The 24936-nt window shown below is 38.4% G+C and overlaps 1 protein-coding gene and 6 long non-coding RNA genes across 7 annotated transcripts; 1 reads left to right on the top strand and 6 right to left on the bottom strand.

Moving 5' to 3' along the window:
- The first annotated feature begins 969 nt into the window (after positions 1–969).
- LOC139745934 (uncharacterized) lies at positions 970–2228 on the top strand. The gene is made up of 4 exons (XM_071656627.1): positions 970–1045; positions 1214–1526; positions 1876–1923; positions 2078–2228. The coding sequence occupies exons 1-4, from the start codon at positions 1043–1045 to the stop codon at positions 2092–2094; spliced, it is 381 nt and encodes a 126-aa protein (XP_071512728.1). The 5' UTR covers positions 970–1042; the 3' UTR covers positions 2095–2228.
- A 2811-nt stretch (positions 2229–5039) lies between these two features.
- Positions 5040–6070, bottom strand: LOC139745991 (uncharacterized). Its single transcript, XR_011712038.1, has 3 exons — positions 5983–6070; positions 5621–5807; positions 5040–5174 (listed from the first exon to the last, which is right to left on the bottom strand). It is a non-coding gene; the product is annotated as an uncharacterized lncRNA (long non-coding RNA).
- Positions 6071–8704: 2634 nt separating this feature from the next.
- On the bottom strand, positions 8705–9552 carry LOC139746011 (uncharacterized). Its single transcript, XR_011712041.1, has 3 exons — positions 9515–9552; positions 9147–9333; positions 8705–8846 (listed from the first exon to the last, which is right to left on the bottom strand). It is a non-coding gene; the product is annotated as an uncharacterized lncRNA (long non-coding RNA).
- Positions 9553–11942: 2390 nt separating this feature from the next.
- On the bottom strand, positions 11943–12788 carry LOC139746008 (uncharacterized). Its single transcript, XR_011712040.1, has 3 exons — positions 12751–12788; positions 12385–12571; positions 11943–12084 (listed from the first exon to the last, which is right to left on the bottom strand). It is a non-coding gene; the product is annotated as an uncharacterized lncRNA (long non-coding RNA).
- A 2328-nt stretch (positions 12789–15116) lies between these two features.
- On the bottom strand, positions 15117–16044 carry LOC139746018 (uncharacterized). The gene is made up of 3 exons (XR_011712043.1): positions 15963–16044; positions 15560–15747; positions 15117–15255 (listed from the first exon to the last, which is right to left on the bottom strand). It is a non-coding gene; the product is annotated as an uncharacterized lncRNA (long non-coding RNA).
- Positions 16045–18581: 2537 nt separating this feature from the next.
- On the bottom strand, positions 18582–19476 carry LOC139745969 (uncharacterized). The gene is made up of 3 exons (XR_011712034.1): positions 19395–19476; positions 19031–19217; positions 18582–18724 (listed from the first exon to the last, which is right to left on the bottom strand). It is a non-coding gene; the product is annotated as an uncharacterized lncRNA (long non-coding RNA).
- A 2661-nt stretch (positions 19477–22137) lies between these two features.
- On the bottom strand, positions 22138–23062 carry LOC139745974 (uncharacterized). The gene is made up of 3 exons (XR_011712035.1): positions 22975–23062; positions 22587–22773; positions 22138–22280 (listed from the first exon to the last, which is right to left on the bottom strand). It is a non-coding gene; the product is annotated as an uncharacterized lncRNA (long non-coding RNA).
- Between the last annotated feature and the right edge of the window lie 1874 nt (positions 23063–24936).

Genomic DNA, 24936 nt, shown 5'->3' with positions numbered 1-24936 from the left:
ATGCTCACGATACTTTGAGGAAAGGTGACTTAGAAACTTTAAGTTTACTCTTGACATATGTAAAACTGTGATTCAGCCTGGCTTAAATCCTACGTGTGTAATATTTACATACATATACATAAAAAGAATCAATACAAGTTACTTTTTTCGTAATCTGAAGATAAAGTGTCAAAAGTTACATAGTCTTCACTATTTAGTTTGGCAATATTTGAACACGAACACACACACACACACACACACACACACACGCGCGCATGCATACATACACTACATACAAGGAGGCCTAAACACACTCTGAAATTGGTCTGATATACAAAAGAGCAACAAAGATGTTACCTGGAAAGAGAGAGAGAGAGAGAGAGAGAGAGAGAGAGAGAGAGAGAGAGAGAGAGAGAGAGAGAGAGAGAGAGAGAGAGAGAGAGAGAGAGAGACATGAATCACAGAGAAAGGTCAGAGGTTATCAATTTGCCCACGATGGAAACAGAAAGATAGAGTAGAAACTTCATTCATAACTTTCAAAGTGCTTAAATAATCCAGTTACGTTGAAAGTGAACAGCCCTTTGAAAAGATGAAAGAGAAAAATGACGAGAGGCTTCAGGGAAAAGCTAACCAAGATACTACTCAAAAAATGACGTGAAGAAATGCCTTTACATTAACGGAGTTGTAGACAAATGGAATATGTGATGAAACTATAAATGCCGATAGGCTACAAGAGCTTAGAAATTAATGTAATACAAACGTTTAAGAAATAAAACACCACATGTTCGGATCTTCTACCCGAAAAAGTACATTAAGGTAACTACAGAGAGGCAGACAGACAGATACATACATAGATTCTTAGATTTCACCAAAGATCTATTTATACTAAGTACTCGGGGCCTATGTCACTGTTTGCTGCCATGACTTGGCTAGATATTACAGGCCGTGACCTCCTTCCATAACCTGCATGAGTGAGTGACTTCCTGCGGCTGGCGAGTATAAATGAGCCCTGCTTTCCTGTAGGAGTCGTCACTTGCCTCACTGCAACACACCAGGGAACATCATGGTAAGCAAACGTGTGTGGAGGAAAAAAAAAAATGGAGACTCGTAAGCTTTCTTATCGTTGCTGTGGCGAACTTTGCAGTTTTACGCAATAAAACTGACAAATGAGAGTCGCACACACGAAGTTGACCTGAGTTCCTGGAATGTGAGTGGAATATTTTGGCTTTTGCAGAACCGCAGCATCCTCGCCGTCCTTGCTCTGACGCTCGTCGTGGCTTGCGTCGACGCCGGCAGGATCAGTAGTGGGTACGGTGGTGGATTTGGAGGGTCCGGGGGTGGATTTGGCGGTGGTTACGGCGGCAGCGGCGGCTTCGGAGGCGGTTTCGGCGGTAGTGGTGGCTTTGGAGGCGGTTACGGTGGCAGCGGTGGATTTGGAGGTGGTTTCGGTGGTAGTCGCGGCTTCGGAGGCGGTTATGGAAGCAGTGGTTTTGGAAGATCAGGAGGCGGATTTGGAGGTGGCTACGGCGGCAGTGGTGGATATGGAGGTATGTGGATCATTACATGACGTGTGTTTCATTCATCATCTTGGATAAGTAAAAACATTACAGGAAGATATCTGTGGAATGATATGCATCATGTCTTACACAGTATTTCCTCATAACTTTTAGATAACTTCTAATCTCATATCATCCTAAGAATCCTTAACAGATATAAGATATGGAAAACATAATGAAGTAAAATGTAAATTCAAATGAAGATTATATAACAGTGTATTACCATCGTATGTTATTTCTCTCATGAAAAATCGCATCATTGATAATAGTATTTGAACAGTATAACGCTAAAGTAAATCCTCTAATGTATATATATAAACTTATGGCATTTTTTTTCCAGGCGGCAGTGGTGGTTTCGGTGGAGGCTTCGGCGGAAGTGGCTTTGGAGGTAAGTGCAACAAAGTCATTTTCACGTTTGTTACAACGGTGATAACAACTTTAAGAGCAACTAGAAACCATTTTCTTCATCCTGTATACATGTAGTATAACAACATGGAGTCAGTATTAACACATCTTTATAACAGATGTTATTTATCCAACAGGAGGATACGGCAAATAAGGGCGACCCTCTCTACACCATCAAGTCTCGAGCAGAAAACATATCGACGTATTGAATGGCTCGCTACTCATCGCAGCGGACTCTTAAAGATAAAGATATAGAGATATCTTCTCATAATAAATGTAAAGTATCTATATGTATTGTGTTTTCATCCGCCGAACTGATAATAACCACATGAATATACTAAAGATAATAGGCTATGAAATATTGAGGTTTTTTTTTTAGTTACAAAGAATCGAATTATCTGTTAAGGATTGGATCCTTTCTCTTACACAAGGAATCATCATCGATTTCAATTTATTACTAGAGCAGTGGATAATGAACATAGGTTTTGGATTTTGTGGATTAGGAGCTCACTCTTTTATATTCTACGTCACCTGCCAAGTGATACAGGCAAAGCTGTATTCAAGGAGCACAGCATTTAATAAAATTTGAGAGAGAAAAAAAAATCAAGATACATTGGAAGAAGAAAAACGTATCTGCTTTCACCGATCGATCATATGATCATCAAATAGTGTGAATGAAAATGACCAAGATGATGTAGATATTCTGGTAATGACAATATTACCTTCATATTTCCAGGCTAATCAAGTCGAGATGTTTTAGACATCAAACGCTAAATTGTTGCTAAATTTGACAAAATATGTGCATGGCAGTATCAAAACAGATAACAGCATTATCACTCATAGTTATATAAACATATGAACGTTCTATGTACACACGCGTAATTAGATGCAAACAAACATGCATTCGTTATCATTTATGGTTTATATAATTTCAAGCTTTCCATTAAATAGCTCGAGGGAGAGAGAGAGAGAGAGAGAGAGAGAGAGAGAGAGAGAGAGAGAGAGAGAGAGAGAGAGAGAGAGAGAGAGAGAGAGAGAGAGAATATTAAATGCTTTAGGACTGATTAAGCGATGTAGCGGTTAGCGTTCAAGACCGTGGCTTACATTCAACTGGCCGCCCAGGGTCGAGGACATAGGTTCGAATCCTGGTTGCAGCAGTTGGTCCACAGTCAACCCAACCGTTCGTCTACCCCAAGGGGTTGATCGATAAAATGGGTACCTGGTCAGGCTAGGGTATAAATAAATATATATATGTTCTTCCATGTGTGGCGAGGTGGCGATGGGAATGAATAAAGGCAGACAGTATGAATTATGTACATGTGTATATATATATATATATATATATATATATGTCTGTGTGTGTATATATATGTGTACATTGAGATGTATAGGTATGTATATTTGCGTGTGTGGACGTGTATGTATATACATGTGTAGGGGGGTGGGTTGGGCCATTTCTTTCGTCTGCTTCCTTGCGCTACCTCGCAAACGCGGGAGACAGCGACAAAGCAAAATGGAAATATGCATATATATATATATATATATACATATATATATATATATATATCCGTGCCGTCTCAGCTAATAAGAAAAAAAGAAATCTATTTGAAGCTCTGCATTTATCATGCGTTTTGCCAAAAGATTGTCCTCTTTATGTGTTCACAAGCCTTCGTGTTCAAATATGCGCTTCATGTTCCTTTTAGCCCTTTAGATAACACTCCAAATAGATAAGCTCATTTATATGTCTAAATGTTGGCGCATGTTTCTCATCACCTTTTATTCTTTGAGAAAACGTTTGATGATGGTTGAGCTGAACATGACAAGTCTTTTCGTTAAGCGATATGTGGTAAAGAAAATAATGAGAGGAGTGAAGGTGATTTATTTGGTTAGTTTATTGAGCAACGTTGCTGCCGCTTTATCCGCCAGCAGTTAATCAGCGAAGGGGTCGTATGTACCTCACTCTATACTGTTTAATTTGGGTTAAACCTGTGGGTGAATGTATGCATTAAGTCGACAGCTTGAAACTGCTGAGAGAGAGAGAAGAGAGAGAGAGAGAGAGAGAGAGAGAGAGAGAGAGAGAGAGAGAGAGAGAGAGAGAGAGAGAGAGAGAGAGAGAGAGAGAGAGAGAGAGAGAGAGAGAGAGAGAGAGAGAGAGAGAAAGCTGTTGTCTTACCAGAGTAAACCTCTTCACATTTTCTTCTTTTATTCACATTTTCTTCTTCTTTTAAGCAGTGATTCCCACACCAACCTAGTGTTTGATGTTTAGATGCACGCAACATGAATAGCAACAATCTTGGCAAAAAGGTTATTTTTTCCTCGATGGAAACGTTAAATTGTCTTGACAAATGAATCCTACTTACGTGTGAACACTCTATAAGTTAGAGTGGCCTGGGGTCTTCTGACCCGAAAATTCATGGAACGTGTACGAAGCTTTTTGACGTAGTATCCATAAACTTATTCCATTGGAATATACTGTTTCCAGAAACATTAGCCTAAATTTCCCCCGTATCCATTTTTGGAAATGATTTATATTGGATTATGGGAGAAAGCTTTGTAAAAGGGTTCTATTCTTTTCTTCTTTTCCTTTAGATCTTACCATGACCTAAATTCAGCTCTTCCTCTGTCTGTCTGTCTGTCTGTCTGTCTGTCTGTCTGTCTGTCTGTCTGTCTGTCTTCTGGAACTCGATGTTTCAACTCATTCTGAGCACGAGGTTACGATCCTGTGAGAATTATGCAACAGCTTCAGTAGGGTTTGATGATCCGGCATTTCGAGGATGAGGTGACAAGACCAGGTCATAATAATTGGTGATCGCGCCCTCAACCACAGTGACTGCTACTTTTGCGTTCACCAGGTTACTCTGTTCTCTTACATGTAAGCTACCCGGAGCAGAGTGTCTCATTCTTCCCTTCACATTATTCTATAGACAGTGGCTACAGCTGTATTCACCCAGTGGATACTATCCTCATACATTTCACCTAAATGATCATGTCATATCGGGGAAGACAATTATTTCATCCCCGGTGAAATATGGTAATTTTCAGAACTGAGTCTTATTAACGTAAGGATAACTGATTTGTAGAGGGTATGGAAAACGGAAGGTGGCTCAGAGGTTTAATTGTCCAAAATTACAAAAAGAACATGGATGAGACTTGATGTTCTTGTAGTATCCATACAGAAATTCAGTTGGAAGATCCTGCCTCTTGAAATGTTAGCATTTTATCCCCCGTACCCTCCTGTGAAATGATAAATGATCTATTAACACTTTTATAAAAAAAAAGATACTTTTTCTTTTACCTAAAAGAATTAAGGGACTTAAAAGGAATTGACATTACATTTTCTGTGTGTCACAATGAAATATAAATCAGAAAAAGTGATTTGTATTCTATTTGCCTCTAAAGTAGCTTGGAATTTAGACAAGAAGATCACTGAGGTTAGAAATAGCGAGTCATCTACGATGAGATTGATAATTTATATATATATATATATATATATATATATATATATATATATATATATATATATATATATATATATATATATATATATATATATATATATATATACACATAAAATTTTTATCTCATCCTGTAACATTACTCATAAAGATATTAAATTTTTCTTTTGAAATCTATTCCTATTACAGTGGCTGCAAAAATGTCAAATAAATGAATTCCTATACCTCCAAATCCTCGTCTGCCAAATCCACCGCCAAATCCACCGCCAAATCCGCCTCCGAATCCTCCATGTCCGCCGCCAAATCCTCCATGTCCGCCACCAAAACCTCCATGTCCTCCGGCAAAGCTACGAGCGCTGACGCAGGCAACAACGAGGCACAGAGCTACGACGGCGATGATGATGATGCGAATCTATAGATGAAACAATGCATATAAAAGATTGTTTATATATATATATATATATATATATATATATATATATATATATATATATATATATATATATATATATATATGTATATATTCTTATCTCATGAATCTGTAAAGCCAAAGGAATATATGGGGCCCTTGACCGTATCATAATTACCATGGTTGCTGATAGGTTGCTGTGAGGCGACTGACGATGGTAATGGTCAAGGCACCTATTTATACCCGCCACCTGCAGAAAGAAAGGCCACTCACTCAGGAAAACAACGGAGGGAGGTCAGCCCATCCTTGGTCCACAGGGAAGTTATACCAGTTAACCTTGTCACGAGAAGTGGACAGAGAGATCTTGGTCAGGCGCAAGAGAAAGACATGGCAGTGCGTGAAAAAAAACAGTGACATAAAGACAATCGTAAAATAAGACTTCAAAGATTATCAGTGTGATTTTAGAGTAATACAGTTCAGTACAGTTATCATGTGATGGTACGAGAGTCTCCTGAGTGGAAATGATACGAGCGCAATTAGAAGGTCTTAAGTATACATATAGTGTCCTGAGAACTAAATTAGATCACACAAAATGATGCATAAACATAGTGTTCAAGAGGGGTGGCTATCTACTTTTCTATATTGCTTCTTAAGTGTATTCGAGGCTCAGTACTTATATACAATAATGCACTCCATCAGCAAGGATTAGAACCTTGTGCCATTTGCGTGGTATAGGTGGGTACGTTAACCACTCGGCTATGGTGTCTATAGCAAGGAAAAGAACATTCGATTATCATCAAGCGAATACCCTTCGTCTCACGTCCATTAAGAATACAGTGGAGACCGGTCAAATCCCATCAAGCTTACATTACCAGGTAGTCAGCAATCTGGCCGAACTTACTGTCACAACGTGGAGGTATATGAATACAAATACAGAGGATATACCACTCAATACTCTTCAAAACCAAGGTTTCGAACCTCTTACCATTTGTGTTGTAAGTGGGTACGTTATGATTGGTTTCAATTTCGTTGCTCATGGATGTAAGACGAAGGATATTCGCATGTTCCTCATAAGCTTTTTGTCAAGTATTTTGTTCAAGTAAGAAGAGGAAACAAAATTACGAGATGGGAGGAAATGGTTATTTTGTTAGTGTAGTGAGGAAATTTTGTAGACTGTAGCTGCTTTTTGTCAGCCAGCAGTAAGTCTGCGAAAGATTGCATGTAGCTCAATCTATTCTTGATTAATGTGGTGGAAATGGGAATATATGTAAGGAGGAAGTCGACATCTTGAAGATGATAAGAGAGAGAGAGATAAGCTGTCGTTTTACCATAGTAAACCTCTGCATGTTTTTCTGTACAAAGTCTACCATATCCAGCCAATGTTAGGTATTAATACACATACAACATAAATAGTAATCTTGGTGAAAAGTTAGTTTTCTTTGGTGAAATAATATATTGTTTTGAAAAATGAATCTTAAGTAAGTATGAAACTGATTTCTTGAGGGTATGAAAAATGGAATACAGTCAGAGGTTTTCTTGTCTAAAAGTACATTGACATTTATAAAACTTTGTGTCGTGGTATCCATAAACTTATTCAGTTGTAAGATACCGCTGCTGAATATTATAGCCTTGATTTCCCCGTATCCATCTTTGGAAAGTATATATATAATGGATTCTGAAAGAGAAGTTTATAGAAAGTTTTGTCATTTCATTTTACTGTTACCCAAAACCTTCTTCATGTTTGTCTGGCTCTCTTTGTTGAATCAAACATTTCAACTCTTTTGAACGCTACGGTACGATCCTCGAGAATGATATTACGTCATTAGGGTATGATGATCCGGCATCTCGAGGATGAGGTGACAGATCAGGTCATCATACTCGGTGATCATACCGTCAACCACAGGGGCTGCTACATTTACGTTCGTCAGGTGGCTCTGCTCTTCTGTATGTAACCCGCCCGGATCCTGGCCCAAGAGGCAAAGGCCTGTGTCGGACACATAGCTGTCCGACGATCATACAAAGAAAATGGTCAGACTCAAGGATCCTGTGTACAAAGTGAGTGTCTTTAAGACTTTGAGAATTACCTCTAACACCTGAAGAAGGTGCTGACGATACAGTTTGACTCTTGACGACTTTAATGACCCTGGCAGTTGATAAGCCTAAGAACCAACCAACCAACCAGCCTCATTCATCACTGATGATGCTCTCAAGATGGTAGAGGGAAACGTCAACTCCCATCGACACTTGCTATAGAGGCTTCCTGCTGACAACCGGAAGATAATGATGGTTTTATAAAAAAAAATAATAATATTCAAACACATACACTTCTAGGCATATATATATATATATATATATATATATATATATATATATATATATATATATATATATATATATATATATATATATATATATGTGTGTGTGTGTGTGTGTGTGTGTGTGTGTGTGTGTAATTTCTGGTGCTACCGTCGACCGTCTGCGAGAGATTAGACAAAGAATGAAAAAGGTCACCTTCAGCGAGGCGGAGTCAATGGGAGTAGACCTAAATGTATGCAGTCTCATCTCGCTGTTAAGGACCACAACCTCAGAGCTGTGTGAACCCCATGAAAGGAGGTCTTGTGTGTACACCTATTTATACATCACGAATAACCATGAATTAAATGACCATGTGTCGCTTCATGGAAAACAGTGATCTCATTTCATTCCATCACGTCATTTTGTACTCAGTGTCTACAATTATATTCATCCAGTGGGTACTATCCTCATACATTAAGCATAAACAATTATGTCATATCAAGGGAGAAAATAATTCATCCCTGGTGAAATACTGTTGTTTTGAGAACTGAATCTCATTTACGTACATAATAGAGCAGATTTGTGGAGGGTATGGAAAACGGCAGTTGGCTCAGAGGTTTTATTGTCAAAAAATTCAAAAAAAGAAAAAAAAAGTGGATGAGACTTGATATTCTTGTGGTATCCAGAAAGTAATTCAGTTGGAAGATCCTGCCTCTGGAAATATTACCTTTTATTTCCCGTATCCTCCTGTGGAGTCATAGAAAAAAATGTATTAGTAAATCTTTATAAAAAGTTTTATCTTTCTTACCTAATAGAATTAAGGGAATCAAAAGGAATCGATAATACATATTCTGTATGTCTTGAATATAAGTACATCATAAACAAAATTTTTAAATTATTTTTCTCTAATGTGGCTTCGATCTTACATACACAGAACACTAAAGTTGATGGTAACAATTTACTTATAAGGATTCCAATAAATACTTCTTTAGGAATCTATGATTATTAAAGTGGCTGCGAAAATTTCTAATAAAAGCATTGCTATACCTCCAAATCCTCGTCTGCCAAATCCACCACCAAATCCACCGCCAAATCCGCCTCCGAATCCTCCATGTCCGCCGCCAAATCCTCCATGTCCGCCACCAAAACCTCCATGTCCTCCGGCAAAGCTACGAGCGCTGACGCAGGCAACAACGAGGCACAGAGCTACGACGGCGATGATGATGATGCGAATCTATAGATGAAACAATGCATATAAAAGATTGTTTATATATATATATATATATATATATATATATATATATATATATATATATATATATATATATATATATATATATATATGTATATATTCTTATCTCATGAATCTGTAAAGCCAAAGGAATATATGGGGCCCTTGACCGTATCATAATTACCATGGTTGCTGATAGGTTGCTGTGAGGCGACTGACGATGGTAATGGTCAAGGCTCCTATTTATACCCGCCACCTGCAGAAAGAAAGGCCACTCACTCAGGAAAACAACGGAGGGAGGCCAGCCCATCCTTGGTCCACAGGGAAGTTATACCAGTTAACCTTGTCACGAGAAGTGGACAGAGAGATCTTGGTCAGGCGCAAGAGAAAGACATGGCAGTGCGTGAAAAATACAGTGACATAAAGACAATCGTAAAATAAGACTTCAAAGATTATCAATGTGATTTTAGAGTAATACAGTTCTGTACAGTTATCATGTGATGGTACGAGAGTCTCCTGAGTGGAAATGATACGAGCGCAATTAGAAGTTCTTAAGTATACATATAGTGTCCTGAGACCTAAATTAGATCACACAAAATGATGCATAAACATAGTGTTCCAGAGGGGTGGCTATCTATTTTTCTATCTTAAGTGTATTCGAGGCTCAGTACTTATATACAATAATGCACTCTATCAGCAAGGATTAGAACCTTTTGCGATTTGCGTGGTATAGGTGGGTACGTTAACCATGGATGTAAGACGAAAGATATTCGCATGTTCCTCATAAGCATTTTGTCAAGTCTTTTGTTCACGTAAGAAGAGGAAACAAAATTACGAGATGGGAGGAAATGGTTATTTTGTTAGTGTAGTGAGGAAATTTTGTAGACTGTAGCTGTTTTTTGTCAGCCAGCAGTAAGTCAGCGAAAGATTGCAAGTAGCTCAATCTATTCTTGATTAATGTCGTAGAATTGGGGATGTATATAAGGAGGAAGTCGACATCTTGAAGATGATATGAGAGAGAGATAAGCTGTCGTTTTACCATAGTAAACCTCTGCATGTTTTTCTGTACAAAGTCTACCATATCCAGCCAATGTTAGGTATTAATACACATACAACATAAATAGTAATCTTGGTGAAAAGTTAGTTTTCTTTGGTGAAATGATATATTGTTTTGAAAAATGAATCTTAAGTAAGTATGAAACTGATTTCTTGAGGGTATGGAAAATGGAATACAGTCAGAGGTTTTCTTATCTAAAAGTACATTGAGCATTTATAAAACTTTGTGTCGTGGTATCCATAAACTTATTCAGTTGTAAGATACCGCTGCTGAATATTATAGCCTTGATTTCCCCGTATCCATCTTTGGAAAGTATATATATAATGGATTCTGAAAGAGAAGTTTATAGAAAGTTTTGTCATTTCATTTTACTGTTACCCAAAACCTTCTTCATGTTTGTCTGGCTCTCTTTGTTGAATCAAACATTTCAACTCTTTTGAACGCTACGGTACGATCCTCGAGAATGATATTACGTCATTAGGGTATGATGATCCGGCATCTCGAGGATGAGGTGACAGATCAGGTCATCATACTCGGTGATCATACCGTCAACCACAGGGGCTGCTACATTTACGTTCGTCAGGTGGCTCTGCTCTTCTGTATGTAACCCGCCCGGATCCTGGCCCAAGAGGCAAAGGCCTGTGTCGGACACATAGCTGTCCGACGATCATACAAAGAAAATGGTCAGACTCAAGGATCCTGTGTACAAAGTGAGTGTCTTTAAGACTTTGAGAATTACCTCTAACACCTGAAGAAGGTGCTGACGATACAGTTTGACTCTTGACGACTTTAATGACCCTGGCAGTTGATAAGCCTAAGAACCAACCAACCAACCAGCCTCATTCATCACTGATGATGCTCTCAAGATGGTAGAGGGAAACGTCAACTCCCATCGACACTTGCTATAGAGGCTTCCTGCTGACAACCGGAAGATAATGATGGTTTTATAAAAAAAAATAATAATATTCAAACACATACACTTCTAGGCATATATATATATATATATATATATATATATATATATATATATATATATATATATATATATATATATATATATATATATATATGTGTGTGTGTGTGTGTGTGTGTGTGTGTGTGTGTGTAATTTCTGGTGCTACCGTCGACCGTCTGCGAGAGATTAGACAAAGAATGAAAAAGGTCACCTTCAGCGAGGCGGAGTCAATGGGAGTAGACCTAAATGTATGCAGTCTCATCTCGCTGTTAAGGACCACAACCTCAGAGCTGTGTGAACCCCATGAAAGGAGGTCTTGTGTGTACACCTATTTATACATCACGAATAACCATGAATTAAATAACCATGTGTCGCTTCATGGAAAACAGTGATCTCATTTCATTCCATCACGTCATTTTGTACTCAGTGTCTACAATTATATTCATCCAGTGGGTACTATCCTCATACATTAAGCATAAACAATTATGTCATATCAAGGGAGAAAATAATTCATCCCTGGTGAAATACTGTTGTTTTGAGAACTGAATCTCATTTACGTACATAATAGAGCAGATTTGTGGAGGGTATGGAAAACGGCAGTTGGCTCAGAGGTTTTATTGTCAAAAAATTCAAAAAAAGAAAAAAAAAGTGGATGAGACTTGATATTCTTGTGGTATCCAGAAAGTAATTCAGTTGGAAGATCCTGCCTCTGGAAATATTACCTTTTATTTCCCGTATCCTCCTGTGGAGTCATAGAAAAAAATGTATTAGTAAATCTTTATAAAAAGTTTTATCTTTCTTACCTAATAGAATTAAGGGAATCAAAAGGAATCGATAATACATATTCTGTATGTCTTGAATATAAGTACATCATAAACAAAATTTTTAAATTATTTTTCTCTAATGTGGCTTCGATCTTACATACACAGAACACTAAAGTTGATGGTAACAATTTACTTATAAGGATTCCAATAAATACTTCTTTAGGAATCTATGATTATTAAAGTGGCTGCGAAAATTTCTAATAAAAGCATTGCTATACCTCCAAATCCTCGTCTGCCAAATCCACCACCAAATCCACCGCCAAATCCGCCTCCGAATCCTCCATGTCCGCCGCCAAATCCTCCATGTCCGCCACCAAAACCTCCATGTCCTCCGGCAAAGCTACGAGCGCTGACGCAGGCAACAACGAGGCACAGAGCTACGACGGCGATGATGATGATGCGAATCTATAGATGAAACAATGCATATAAAAGATTGTTTATATATATATATATATATATATATATATATATATATATATATATATATATATATATATATATATATATATATATGTATATATTCTTATCTCATGAATCTGTAAAGCCAAAGGAATATATGGGGCCCTTGACCGTATCATAATTACCATGGTTGCTGATAGGTTGCTGTGAGGCGACTGACGATGGTAATGGTCAAGGCTCCTATTTATACCCGCCACCTGCAGAAAGAAAGGCCACTCACTCAGGAAAACAACGGAGGGAGGCCAGCCCATCCTTGGTCCACAGGGAAGTTATACCAGTTAACCTTGTCACGAGAAGTGGACAGAGAGATCTTGGTCAGGCGCAAGAGAAAGACATGGCAGTGCGTGAAAAAAACAGTGACATAAAGACAATCGTAAAATAAGACTTCAAAGATTATCAATGTGATTTTAGAGTAATACAGTTCAGTACAGTTATCATGTGATGGTACGAGAGTCTCCTGAGTGGAAATGATACGAGCGCAATTAGAAGTTCTTAAGTATACATATAGTGTCCTGAGACCTAAATTAGATCACACAAAATGATGCATAAACATAGTGTTCCAGAGGGGTGGCTATCTATTTTTCTATATTGCTTCTAAGTGTATTCGAGGCTCAGTACTTATATACAATAATGCACTCCATCAGCAAGGATTAGAACCTTGTGCCATTTGCGTGGTATAGGTGGGTACGTTAACCACTCGGCTATGGTGTCTATAGCAAGGAAATGAACATTCGATTATCAACAAGCGAATACCTTCGTCTCACGTCCATTAAGAATACATAAGCATTTTGTCAAGTCTTTTGTTCACGTAAGAAGAGGAAACAAAATTACGAGATGGGAGGAAATGGTTATTTTGTTAGTGTAGTGAGGAAATTTTGTAGACTGTAGCTGTTTTTTGTCAGCCAGCAGTAAGTCAGCGAAAGATTGCAAGTAGCTCAATCTATTCTTGATTAATGTCGTAGAATTGGGGATGTATATAAGGAGGAAGTCGACATCTTGAAGATGATATGAGAGAGATAAGCTGTCGATTTACCATAGTAAACTTCTACATGTTTTTCTATACAAAGTCTACCATATCCACCCAATGTTAGGTATTCACACACATACAACATAAATAGTAATATATTGTTTTGAAAAATGAATCCTATTTACGTATGAAAACTGATTTCTTGAGGGTATGAAAAATGGAATACAGTCAGAGGTTTTCTTATCTAAAAGTACATTGAGCATGTACAAAGCTTTGTGTCGTGGTATCCATTAACTTATTCAGTTGTAAGATACTGCTTCTGAATATTATTAGCCTTAATATCCCCGTATTCATCTTTGGAAAGTATATATATAATGGATTCTGGAAGAGAACTTTATAGAAAGTTTTGTCATTCCATTTTACTGTTACCCAAAACCTTGTTCATGTTTGTCTGGCCCTCTTTGTTGAATCAAACATTTCAACTCTTTTGAACGCTACGGTACGATCCTCGAGAATGATATTACACCATTAGTGTATGATGATCCGGGATCTCGAGGATGAGGTGACAGATCAGGTCATCATACTCGGTGATCATACGGTCAACCACAGTGGCTGCTACATTTACGTTCGTCAGGTGGCTCTGCTCTCCTGTATGTAACCCGCCCGGATCCCGGCCCAAGAGGCAAAGGCCCGTGTCAGACATATAGCTGTCCGACGATCTAAGAAACAAAATGGTCAGACTCAAGGATCTTGTGTACAAAGTGAGTGTCTTTAAGACTTTGAGAATTACCTCTAACACCTGAAGAAGGTGCTGAAGATACAGTTTGACTCTTGACGACTTTAATGACCCTGGCAGTTGATAAGCCTAAGAACCAACCAACCAACCAGCCTCATTCATCACTGATGATGCTCTCAAGATGGTAGAGGGAAACGTCAACTCCCATCGACACTTGCTATAGAGGCTTCCTGCTGACAACTGGAAGACAATGATGGTTACATACACACACACACACACACATATATATATATATATATATATATATATATATATATATGTGTGTGTGTGTGTGTGATTGATTATGCTACCGGCGACGGTCTGCGAGAGATTAGACAAAGAATGGAAAAGGTCACCTTCAGCGAGGCGGAGTCAATGGGAGTGGACCAAAATGTATGCAGTCTCATCTCGCTGTAAAGGACCACAACCTCAGAGCTGTGTGAAGCCCATGAAAGGAGGTCTTGTGTGTACACCTATTTATACATCACGAATAACCATGAATTAAATAACCATGTGTCGCTTCATGGAAAACAGTGATCTCATTTCATCCCATCACGTCATTTTGTACTCAGTGTCTACAATTATATTCACCCAGTGGGTACTATCCTCATACATTAAGCATAAACAATTATGTCATATCAAGGGAGAAAATAATTCATCCCTGGTGAAATACTGTTGTTTTGAGAACTGAATCTCATTTACGTACATAATAGAGCAGATTTGTGGAGGGTATGGAAAACGGCAGTTGGCTCAGAGGTTTTATTGTCAAAAAATACATAAAAAGAAAAAAAAAAGTGGATGAGACTTGGTGTTCTTGTGGTATCCAGAAAGTAATTCAGTTGGAAGATCCTGCCTCTGGAAATATTACCTTTTATTTCCCGTATCCTCCTGTGGAGTCATAGAAAAAAATGTATCAGTAAATCTTTATAAAAAGTTTTATCTTTCTCTCTTACCTAATAGAATTAAGGGAATCAAAAGGAATCAATGATACATATTCTGTATGTCTTGAATATAAGTACATCATAAACAAAATTTTTAAATTATTTTTCTCTTATGTGGCTTCGATCTTACATACACAGAACACTAAAGTTGATGGTAACAAGTTACTTATAAGGATTCCAATAAATACTTCTTTAGGAATCTATGATTATTAAAGTGGCTGCGAAAATTTCAGGTAAAAGTATTGTCATACCTCCAAATCCTCGTCTGCCCAAATCCACCACCAAATCCACCGCCAAATCCGCCTCCGAATCCTCCATGTCCGCCGCCAAATCCTCCATGTCCGCCACCAAAACCTCCATGTCCTCCGGCAAAGCTACGAGCGCTGACGCAGGCAACAACGAGGCACAGAGCTACGACGGCGATGATGATGATGCGAATCTATAGATGAAACAATGTATATAAAAGATTGTTTATATATATATATATATATATATATATATATATATATATATATATATATATATATATATATATATATATATATATATATATATATATATATATATGTATATATATATATATGTATATATTCTTATCTCATGAATCTGTAAAGCCAAAGGAATATATGGGGCCCTTGACCGTATCATAATTACCATGGTTGCTGATAGGTTGCTGTGAGGCGACTGACGATGGTAATGATCAAGGCTCCTATTTATACCCGCCACCTGCAGAAAGAAAGGCCACTCACTCAGGAAAACAACGGAGGGAGGCCAGCCCATCCTTGGTCCACAGGGAAGTTATACCAGTTAACCTTGTCACGAGAAGTGGACAGAGAGATCTTGGTCAGGCGCAAGAGAAAGACATGGCAATGCGTGAAAAAAACAGTGACATAAAGACAATCGTAAAATAAGACTTCAAAGATTATCAATGTGATTTTAGAGTAATACAGTTCAGTACAGTTATCATGTGATGGTACGAGAGTCTCCTGATTGGAAATGATACGAGCACAATTAGAAGTTCTTAAATATACATATAGTGTCCTGAGACCTAAATTAGATCACACAAAATGATGCATAAACATAGTGTTCCAGAGGGGTGGCTATCTATTTTTCTATATTGCTTCTTAAGTGTATTCGAGGCTCAGTACTTATATACAATAATGCACTCCATCAGCAAGGATTAGAACCGTGTGCCATTTGCGTGGTATAGGTGGGTACGTTAACCACTCGGCTATGGTGTCTATAGCAAGGAAACGAACATTCGATTATCAACAAGCCAATACTCTTCGCCTCACGTCCATTAAGAATACAGTGGAGACCGGTCAAATCCCATCAAGCTTACATTACCAGGTAGTCAGCAATCTGGCCGAACTTACTGTCACAACGTGGAGGTATATGAATACAAATACAGAGGATATACCACTCAATACTCTTCAAAACCAAGGTTTCGAACCTCTTACCATTTGTGTTGTAAGTGGGTACGTTATGATTGGTTTCAATTTCGTTGCTCATGGATGTAAGACGAAGGATATTCGTATGTTCCTCATAAGGTTTTTGTCAAGTCTTTTCTTCAAGTAAGAAGAGGAAACAAAATTACGAGAAGGGAGGAAATGGTTATTTTGTTAGTGTAGTGAGGAAATTTAGGAGACTGTAGCTGTTATTTGTCAGCCAGCAGTAAGTCAGCGAAAGATTTCATGTAGCTCAATCTATTCTTGATTAATGTGGTAGAATTGGGGATGTATGTAAGGAGGAAGTCGACATCTTGAAGATGATAAGAGAGAGAGATAAGCTGTCGTTTTACCATAGTAAACCTCTGCATGTTTTTCTGTACAAAGTCTACCATATCCACCCAATGTTAGGTATTAATACACATACAACATAAATAGTAATCTTGGTGAAAAATTAGTTTTCTTTGGTGAAATAATATATTGTTTTGAAAAATGAATCTTAAGTAAGTATGAAACTGATTTCTTGAGGGTATGAGTAATGGAATACAGTCAGAGGTTTTCTTATCTAAATGTACATTGAGCATGTATAAAACTTTGTGTCGTGGTATCCTTAAACTTATTCAGTTGTAAGATACCGCTGCTGAATATTATTAGCCTTAATATCCCCGTATCCATCTTTGGAAAGTATATATATAATGGATTCTGAAAGAGAACTTTATAGTAAGTTTTGTCATTCCATTTTACTGTTACCCAAAACCTTCTTCATGTTTGTCAGGCTCTCTTTGTTGAATCAAACATTTCAACTCTTTTGAACGCTACGGTACGATCCTCGAGAATGATATCACGTCATTAGGGTATGATGATCCGGCATCTCGAGGATGAGGTGACAGATCAGGTCATCATACTCGGTGATCATACCGTCAACCACAGGGGCTGCTACATTTACGTTCGTCAGGTGGCTCTGCTCTCCTGTATGTAACCCGCCCGGATCCCGGCCCAAGAGGCAAAGGCCCGTGTCGGACACATAGCTGTCCGACGATCATACAAAGAAAATGGTCAGACTCAAGGATCCTGTGTACAAAGTGAGTGTCTTTAAGACTTTGAGAATTACCTCTAACACCTGAAGAATGTGCTGAAGATACAGTTTGACTCTTGACGACTTTAATGACCCTGGCAGTTGATAAGCCAAAGAACCAACCAACCAACCAGCCTCATTCATCACTGATGATGCTCTCAAGATGGTAGAGGGAAACGTCAACTCCCATCGACACTTGCTATAGAGGCTTCCTGCTGACAACCGGAAGATAATGATGGCTACATACACACACACACATATATATATATATATGTGTGTGTGTGTGTGTGTGTGTGTGTGTGATTGATTATGCTACCGGCGACGGTCTGCGAGAGATTAGACAAAGAATGGAAAAGGTCACCTTCAGCGAGGCGGAGTCAATGGGAGTGGACCAAAATGTATGCAGTCTCATCTCGCTGTTAAGGACCACAACCTCAGAGCTGTGTGAACCCCATGAAAGGAGGTCTTGTGTGTACACCTATTTATAAATCACGAATAACCATGAATTGAATAACCATGTGTCGCTTCATGGAAAACAGTGATCTCATTTCATCCCATCACGTCATTTTGTACTCAGTGTCTACAATTATATTCACCCAGTGGGTACTATCCTCATACATTAAGCATAAACAATTATGTCATATCAAGGGAAAAAATAATTCATCCCTGGTGAAATACTGTTGTTTTGAGAACTGAATCTCATCTACGTACATAATAGAGGAGATTTGTGTAGGGTATGGAAAACGGCAGTTGGCTCAGAGGTTTTATTGTCAAAAAATACATAAAAAGAAAAAAAAAAGTGGATGAGACTTGGTGTTCTTGTGGTATCCAGAAAGTAATTCAGTTGGAAGATCCTGCCTCTGGAAATATTACCTTTTATTTCCCGTATCCTCCTGTGGAGTCATAGAAAAAAATGTATCATTATGTCTTTATAAAACGTTTTATCTTTCTCTCACTTACTCAATAGAATTAAGGGAATCAAAAGGAATCGATAATACATATTCTGTATGTCTTGAATGTAAGAACATCATAAACAAAATTTTTAAATTATTTTTCTCTTATGTGGCTTCGATCTTACATACACAGAACACTAAAGTTGATGGTAACAAGTTACTTATAAGGATTCCAATAAATACTTCTTTAGGAATCTATGATTATTAAAGTGGCTGCGAAAATTTCAGGTAAAAGTATTGTCATACCTCCAAATCCTCGTCTGCCAAATCCACCACCAAATCCACCGCCAAATCCGCCTCCGAATCCTCCATGTCCGCCGCCAAATCCTCCATGTCCGCCACCAAAACCTCCATGTCCTCCGGCAAAGCTACGAGCGCTGACGCAGGCAACAACGAGGCACAGAGCTACGACGGCGATGATGATGATGCGAATCTATAGATGAAACAATGTATATAAAAGATTGTTTATATATATATATATATATATATATATATATATATATATATATATATATATATATATATATATATATATATATATATATATTCTTATCTCATGAATCTGTAAAGCCAAAGGAATATATGGGGCCCTTGACCGTATCATAATTACCATGGTTGCTGATAGGTTGCTGTGAGGCGACTGACGATGGTAATGATCAAGGCTCCTATTTATACCCGCCACCTGCAGAAAGAAAGGCCACTCACTCAGGAAAACAACGGAGGGAGGCCAGCCCATCCTTGGTCCACAGGGAAGTTATACCAGTTAACCTTGTCACGAGAAGTGGACAGAGAGATCTTGGTCAGGCGCAAGAGAAAGACATGGCAGTGCGTGAAAAAAACAGTGACATAAAGACAACCGTAAAATAAGACTTCAAAGATTATCAATGTGATTTTAGAGTAATACAGTTCAGTACAGTTATCATGTGATGGTACGAGAGTCTCCTGAGTGGAAATGATACGAGCACAATTAGAAGTTCTTAAATATACATATAGTGTCCTGAGACCTAAATTAGATCACACAAAATGATGCATAAACATAGTGTTCCAGAGGGGTGGTTATCTATTTTTCTATATTGCTTCTTAAGTGTATTCGAGGCTCAGCACTTATGTACAATAATGCACTCCATCAGCAAGGATTAGAACCGTGTGCCATTTGCGTGGTATAGGTGGGTACGTTAACCACTCGGCTATGGTGTCTATAGCAAGGAAACGAACATTCGATTATCAACAAGCCAATACTCTTCGCCTCACGTCCATTAAGAATACAGTGGAGACCGGTCAAATCCCATCAAGCTTACATTACCAGGTAGTCAGCAATCTGGCCGAACTTACTGTCACAACGTGGAGGTATATGAATACAAATACAGAGGATATACCACTCAATACTCTTCAAAACCAAGGTTTCGAACCTCTTACCATTTGTGTTGTAAGTGGGTACGTTATGATTGGTTTCAATTCGTTGCTCATGGATGTAAGACGAAGGATATTCGTATGTTCCTCATAAGGTTTTTGTCAAGTCTTTTCTTCAAGTAAGAAGAGGAAACAAAATTACGAGAAGGGAGGAAATGGTTATTTTGTTAGTGTAGTGAGGAAATTTAGGAGACTGTAGCTGTTATTTGTCAGCCAGCAGTAAGTCAGCGAAAGATTTCATGTAGCTCAATCTATTCTTGATTAATGTGGTAGAATTGGGGATGTATGTAAGGAGGAAGTCGACATCTTGAAGATGATAAGAGAGAGATAAGCTGTCGTTTTACCATAGTAAACCTCTGCATGTTTTTCTGTACAAAGTCTACCATATCCACCCAATGTTAGGTATTAATACACATACAACATAAACAGTAATCTTGGTGAAAAGTTAGTTTTCTTTGGTGAAATAATATATTGTTTTGAAAAATGAATCTTAAGTAAGTATGAAACTGATTTCTTGAGGGTATGAGTAATGGAATACAGTCAGAGGTTTTCTTATCTAAATGTACATTGAGCATGTATAAAACTTTGTGTCGTGGTATCCTTAAACTTATTCAGTTGTAAGATACCGCTTCTGAATATTATTAGCCTTAATATCCCCGTATCCATCTTTGGAAAGTATATATATAATGGATTCTGGAAGAGAACTTTATAGGAAGTTTTGTCATTTTATCTTACTGTTACCCAAAACCTTCTTCATGTTTGTCTGGCTCTCTTTGTTGAATCAAACATTTCAACTCTATTGAGCACTACGGTACGATCCTCAAGAATGATATTACACCATTAGGGTATGATGATCTGGGATCTCGAGGATGAGGTGACAGATCAGGTCATCATACTCGGTGATCATACGGTCAACCACAGTGGCTGCTACATTTACGTTCGTCAGGTGGCTCTGCTCTCCTGCATGTAACCCGCCCGGATCCTGGCCCAAGAGGCAAAGGCCCGTGTCGGACACATAGCTGTCCGACGATCTAAGAAACAAAATGGTCAGACTCAGGGATCTTGTGTACAAAGTGAGCGTCTTTAAGACTCTGAGAATTGCCTCTAACACCTGAGGAATGTGCTGAAGATACAGTTTGACTCTTGACGACTTTAATGACCCTGGCAGTTGATAAGCCTAAGAACCAACCAACCAACCAGCCTCATTCATCACTGATGATGCTCTCAAGATGGTAGAGGGAAACGTCAACTCCCATCGACACTTGCTGTAGAGGCTTCCTGCTGACAACCGGAAGATAATGATGGTTTTATAAAAAAAATAATAATATTCAAAGACATACACTTTTAGGCATATATATATATATATATATATATATATATATATATATATATATATATATATATATATATATATATATATATATATATATGTATATATGTGTGTGTGTGTGTGTGTGTGTGTGTGTGTGTGTGTGTGTGTGTGTGTGTGTGTGTGATTGATTATGCTACCGTCGACCGTCTGCGAGAGATTAGACAAAGAATGAAAAAGGTCACCTTCAGCGAGGCGGAGTCAATGGGAGTGGACCAAAATGTATGCAGTCTCATCTCGCTGTTAAGGACCACAACCTTAGAGCTGTGTGAACCCCATGAAAGGAGGTCTTGTGTGTACACCTATTTATACATCACGAATAACCATGAATTAAATAACCATGTGTCGCTTCATGGAAAACAGTGATCTCATTTCATCCCATCACGTCATTTTGTACTCAGTGTCTACAATTATATTCACCCAGTGGGTACTATCCTCATACATTAAGCATAAACAATTATGTCATATCAAGGGAGAAAATAATTCATCCCTGGTGAAATACTGTTGTTTTGAGAACTGAATCTCATTTACGTACATAATAGAGCAGATTTGTGTAGGGTATGGAAAACGGCAGTTGGCTCAGAGGTTTTATTGTCAAAAAATACATAAAAAGAAAAAAAAAAGTGGATGAGACTTGGTGTTCTTGTGGTATCCAGAAAGTAATTCAGTTGGAAGATCCTGCCTCTGGAAATATTACCTTTTATTTCCCGTATCCTCCTGTGGAGTCATAGAAAAAAATGTATCATTATGTCTTTATAAAACGTTTTATCTTTCTCTCACTTACTCAATAGAATTAAGGGAATCAAAAGGAATCGATAATACATATTCTGTATGTCTTGAATGTAAGAACATCATAAACAAGATTTATAGATTATTTTCCTCTAATGTGGCTTCGATCTTACATACACAGAACACTAAAGTTGATGGTAACAATTTACTTATAAGGATTCCAATAAATACTTCTTTAGGAATCTATGATTATTAAAGTGGCTGCGAAAATTTCAGGTAAAAGTATTGCTATACCTCCAAATCCTCGTCTGCCAAATCCACCACCAAATCCACCGCCAAATCCGCCTCCGAATCCTCCATGTCCGCCGCCAAATCCTCCATGTCCGCCACCAAAACCTCCATGTCCTCCGGCAAAGCTACGAGCGCTGACGCAGGCAACAACGAGGCACAGAGCTACGACGGCGATGATGATGATGCGAATCTATAGATGAAACAATGCATATATAAGATTGTTTATATATATATATATATAAATATATATATATATATATATATATATATATATATATATATATATATATATATATATATATATATATATATATATATATGTATATATTCTTATCTCATGAATCTGTAAAGCCAAAGGAATATATGGAGCCCTTGACCGTATCATAATTACCATGGTTGCTGATAGGTTGCTGTGAGGCGACTGACGATGGTAATGGTCAAGGCACCTATTTATACCCGCCACCTGCAGAAAGAAAGGCCACTCACTCAGGAAAACAACGGAGGGAGGTCAGCCCATCCTTGGTCCACAGGGAAGTTATACCAGTTAACCTTGTCACGAGAAGTGGACAGAGAGATCTTGGTCAGGCGCAAGAGAAAGACATGGCAGTGCGTGAAAAAAAAAACAGTGACATAAAGACAATCGTAAAATAAGACTTAAAAGATTATCAGTGTGATTTTAGAGTAATGCAGTTCAGCACAGTTATCATGTAATGGTACGAGAGTCTCCAGATTGGAAAGGTTACAAGTATGATTAGAAGCCCCTTATTAAATATTGCGTTCTGAGATGTACGTAGACAAGGTCTCAGTAAGTGATGAATTTGAAAAAAAAGAAATCCTGAGGAATGACTCTCTAATTTCTTACCATGCTTCTTCGGTGTATGAAAACCTCAGTTAATAATGCACTCCAGTAGCAAGGATCAGAACCTCGTACCACTTGGCCGTGCCCATGATAAGGAAGTAACTATTTGATGACTAATAAGTGAATGCCCTTCGTCTCACGTCCATGTGTAATGGGGTTGAGACCGGTCAAATCCCATCAGGTTGACATCACCAGATAGTCAGCATTTTTACCGAACTTACCGTCACAACGTGGAGGTATATGAGTACAAAGATATAGTACATATGAACGCGCACTTACACAGAACACTTAATGCACTCCAAAAGCAAGGATTCGAACCTCGTGCCATTTGCGTCTTTGCTGGGTGCTCTGTGGCAGGGCTAGACCTCGTTCGTCATGGACGTGAGATGAAAGGCATTTGATTACTAGTGATCGAATAGTCATTTCCCTAAAATGGACAGCATTGCCGAGTGGTTTGTTTACCCAGGTGCCAAGCAAATGATACGAGGGTCGAATCCTTGGAGTTTTAGGGCATTATGTGTTTAGTGAGAGCGCGCGTTCATATGCACTATACTTGTGTGAGTATACATATATACTAAAGTTACAAGTTCTTTAGCGAAACTATCATCTATTTCTTCAACTGACGATGATGCAGCCTGGCAGAAAAAGGCGGAGTCCGGCATCACCGAAAGATGTCACGATCTTTCCAGTCAAGGGAGAGCCAGAGTGACATCTTACGGGGGAGGTAAAATGTGGCTTGTCATAACCCTCTCCTGGATACCACAGGACATCAAATTAGATACCATTGTTTGCAAGAATTATCTTAACTCTTGAGGTTCTCCGAACTTCAGAGAGCCTCCGTGCGTGGGAACTTTTCAAACAGACCACCAACCCAAACTCCTCCACACTTCACCTCATTAGACCATTTCTAACTTTCAGTGAAGTGACGTCTTACAGAACTTCCTCACTTATCGGACCATTTCTAACTTTCAGTGAAGTTGCAGTAACTTCCTCACTTATCGACAGCCTAGCCCCTCACTGCTTGGCTACCCGCAAAACAAATCCTCGTGGAAGAAAGAGAGCGAGAAAAAAAAGTTAATGAAGTTTCCACAAACTACACACCTCAGGAGACACCATCAAGGCTTAACCTAACTTTCCTCTCGTCAAGAAAGCCTACTTTACCGACCCACGCATAGCTGGTAATACCCTATCTTCTTTCGTCAAAAAGTTAAACGAAAACTTGACGGCTGACAAAGTAGTCTGTATTCCCTAACACCGTCATCGAATCCCTTTTGTGATAAATAAGAAAGAATACAACATCACTGACGCTTTAAGGACTGACAACAGTCACATTCGAACGCCTTGAAGTGAGTACACATGAATGATAATGGCTCGAGTATAGATGTTTGTACCCACCAACCCCTAACGTTCAGTGATCCAGAGGGTTATAAAGAAGCGTTATCTATAAAATCTGTGTCTGAAGGAGGTTTCAACAAAACCACCAACATGCTATGG

Source organism: Panulirus ornatus, chromosome 63 (assembly GCF_036320965.1).
Source record: "Panulirus ornatus isolate Po-2019 chromosome 63, ASM3632096v1, whole genome shotgun sequence".
Taxonomy (NCBI): Eukaryota; Metazoa; Arthropoda; class Malacostraca; order Decapoda; family Palinuridae; genus Panulirus; species Panulirus ornatus.
This window is presented reverse-complemented; position numbering and strand designations above follow the sequence as displayed.